Source organism: Octodon degus, unplaced genomic scaffold (assembly GCF_000260255.1).
Source record: "Octodon degus isolate 3935 unplaced genomic scaffold, OctDeg1.0 scaffold00111, whole genome shotgun sequence".
NCBI classification, from domain to species: domain Eukaryota; kingdom Metazoa; phylum Chordata; class Mammalia; order Rodentia; family Octodontidae; genus Octodon; species Octodon degus.
The window spans coordinates 3988810-3992318 of NW_004524687.1; the positions used below are offsets into that span (position 1 = coordinate 3988810).

General features: G+C 41.7%; 1 protein-coding gene across 1 annotated transcript in view; it reads right to left on the reverse strand.

The window, feature by feature from the left end:
- The window catches only part of Rnf17 (ring finger protein 17), a 228465-nt gene extending 228255 nt beyond the window's left edge, over positions 1–210 (reverse strand). Inside the window, 1 exon segment of the mRNA XM_004639411.2 lies at positions 76–210. Within this exon segment, the coding sequence (XP_004639468.1) occupies positions 76–205 (130 nt within the window). The 5' untranslated portion in view covers positions 206–210.
- Between the last annotated feature and the right edge of the window lie 3299 nt (positions 211–3509).

Sequence of the window (3509 nt, forward strand, 5' to 3'; positions counted from 1 at the left end):
GGCGTTTCCCCCCTCGAGGCTGCGCCCCACACCTCCCGTTGGCCGTGGGCCGGGATGACACCCCGCGGGCCTTACCGGAAGCTGTGGACACCCTTCTCCCGCAGCGAGTGCACTGGCTCTCGGAAGTACCCCAGGGCGGACGCTTATTTCCCACCTGTGTGGAGGTGGAGGAGGCGAACCCGACCTCCGACGCTTCTGCCGCCATCGCCTCGCCGGCTCCTTCGGAAGTGAGGTGCGTGCCTCATGCAAGTCCTGCGGCCCTCTGGGCAGCGACCAATCGCTCGCGGCCTGAGGCCCAGGCAGCCAATCAGTGGACTGGGAGGTTAGCGCCCACCCCTGAGGAAGCTCCTGGGCCCTGTGGGTGGTCTAGGGCCCGGGCCTTTTTTCCGTTAGTCAGTCCCGAGCACCTGCGTTCCGGAGGGGGCAGGGAGGCGTCGCGGGCTTGAGGTGGCTTTACTTCGCCAGTCTTTCCTCACATTACAACCTTCCATCCACAGTCAACTCCAACTCACATGCTGCTTATTATTTGCCCTGTCAAGTAACAACTCTATAAAAGTAATCCTCCTGCTCTCTTGCGTGCCTAAACCTGTGTGCTGGGGATGTAGAGGGCTTGACTAAGAGCGGTGGTGAAAAAGCCAACCAGCAGCTACTGTCTGGTGGGGAGGTTCAGTAAGAGGTTCAACAAAGTGGTGAGGAACATGGCTAATGTGCTGAGCCTAATAAGCTAGAAGGCACTGTTGGGAGCCATTGAGAATGCTAAGGATTTATAAAAGAACAGGATTGTATTTGAAAGGCATGGAGTCCTGACCAATTCAAAAACAAGAAAACAAAAACAAGTAACTAATGTTATTCCGAAATATTTCCTGAGTTTTTTTCCAGGTTCTTGGTATTTTGAACAAAAATTGAGCAGAACACTCAGGAGTAAAAAGAGTAAGATTTATTAAAAGACAAACTAGCAGGGCTATGGAGGTAGCCCAGTTGCAGAGTACTTGCCTAACTGCATGAGGTCCTGTGTTCAATTCTCAGTACTCCCAGGGAGCCATGGAGAAGGCAAAAGTTAATGCCTTAGAATGAGAGCAGGCCAGTGAGAAGAGCCCATTTCTTAGTAGAAACAGGCCCTGAGTCGCTTAAAGTGCTAGAGGAATCTTAGGAGGATCAGGTTATGGACTGACAGCAATCCGTGCTCAACAAGGTACCTAACTCAGCCCACCCATCTGGAGGGGGAGTTTTTAGAGGAAGTGGCATGGCATCCAAAATGTGTGTGTGTGTGTGTGTGTGTGTGTGTGTGTGAAAACTGCAATACAACTGAGGTGGGACTGTGGTTAGGACCATGTAATCTGGCTTTTGCGCATGCCTAAGGGGTTTTTAGAGGACAAATTGACCCTTATTTTTTGGTTTTCTGATATTTTATAGTAATCTTATTGACCCTTGATATTTTGGCAGTCATCTTTGCTCTGGCTGGTTTTGTTATAGTTGAATGGGTGAAAAATAGTTCTTGTGCAGGAAAAGGAAAGAATTGCCAACTGTACACTTTTTTTTAGACACATTTATTCAGTGTCATGATCAGACTATTACATTTAGCAATCAACAGCATAGGTGCAAAAAAAAAGGTCCACATTAAAGCAGAAAGGAATAAGCTACTAAGCGTATATACCCATACACCGTTATTGAAGATCAATGAACAATAGCAGTAGAAAGATGGAGGGCAAAGGAAAGAGGGGAATGAAGAACTTTCATTGACTCAGGCTTTCAGTATTGGGGGTTAGACGCCTTTAACTCCAGGTGCCTCTCATTGAGGTCAGATGCCTTTAATCCAGGTGATTCCCATGGTAGTTAGATGCCTCTTTTTGTTCTATACTTGTGCTTGGCTAATTTTTACCTTAATTTCCCTTTGAGAGACATATTTCTCATAATGCATTGTGGATTATTGAAAACCAATATTCTTGATATTTCATTTTATAAAAATAATTTTATTGAGAAAGAAATAGCAATGAGACAATTTCAAAACCGATTAATAAGACGGTTTCAAAAAAATACATAGCATATTGTTGTATTCTTAATGGTTGTACATAGTACAAGATGAAGACATGATATCTTGTCCATAAACACTATTAGTAAAAATTTTTCTATTCATTGAATTAAGAGAAAGTAGCTATCTATCCTATTTTGAATATACAGATACAAATGGTCCTTCATTTGTATCCCCTTTTTTTGTTTAGTTTTGTCAGAGATGAGTATGCCATTGTAATTTAAATATTGTAGGTGCATGAATTCAGCAAAATATTCCAATATAGTCCATTAGTCCATAATAATAGTGGGTTATCTGTAGGACTGGCAATGTCAGAAGTTATTGACTTGAGCCTCTTACAGCTCAGCCTATTAAAATGACTTTACTTTTTATGCCTCATTTTTATACTTTTCTGCTGGATGGTTAAGAACAAGGTAAAGCAAGACCTGTATAACAAGAAATGTAACTTTTGTATCTGATAAGGTCAGTCAAGTCCTCTCAAGACTTATCCTGAAACCCTGTACCGCACTTCGTAGATCCTTTGTCAGTATCATCCATGTGGATGAGTCACGGCCATTGCTTGACCAATTTGCTGTTTGTGAAAGCCTGAGAGAATGTTTTCTCTCCATGTGACTCTCCTTAGGCACACTCTAGATCATCAATCACTTTCCTCTGTGGCTCCATAATCTCCTTGATCAGAAAATTTGGGACACAACTGAGTTACAGGATGTTACAGTACAGGTTCTCCTATGTCCTGAGTCCTCACTGACCTTGAAAGGTTAGGACCAAAATGTTGGCTGTCCTTGCAGCCCTTCATTTTCTCTAATTTTTGGTTTGCAAACTTGAGTTGTTAACCCTCCAGAAGAGAAGCTTAATGATATTATTACCCTATAACATAGGCAGTTGAGCTTACCCTCACTATCTATCTCAATATCAAACATTTTAGACATAACATGGAACGGGTATTTTCCATCAAGTATTGATATGTTAAACTTTAAACCCCTACAGAATGTGAAGAAAAAAATATTTTAAAAAATAGGAATAAACAATTACATATTTTTATACAGAAATTTAGAAATCTAACCATATACAGCATTGTAGCAGAACAGTCCTATGACATTTTTTTTTCTTGTCTGTTTTCATTTATTACCCCCTTTTTTAAAAAAAAAATTACTTGAGAGACAGTATGGCAGTAATTGGTATGACATGACAAGCAGTATGTATTTAGAAGACCAGAATGACAGGCCTTCCAAACATCACCCTAGTATTACATATTGCTATCTTCAGTGCAGTTGCTTACTTCACAGGTATCAGTATATATAGTTAGGGTGAGAATCCTACCAATTAACTGCTAGTTTCAAAAACCTGCTGAAGATTCTCAGGATCATTGCCTCAACCATCTTGTTCATATGAATGTATGGCTTTGCCCCTGTCATGTTTCCTAGCTTTTCTCCTTGCCCTCTCTTCGTTGTCTAATCCTTAATTTCTCACTTTCCTTTGA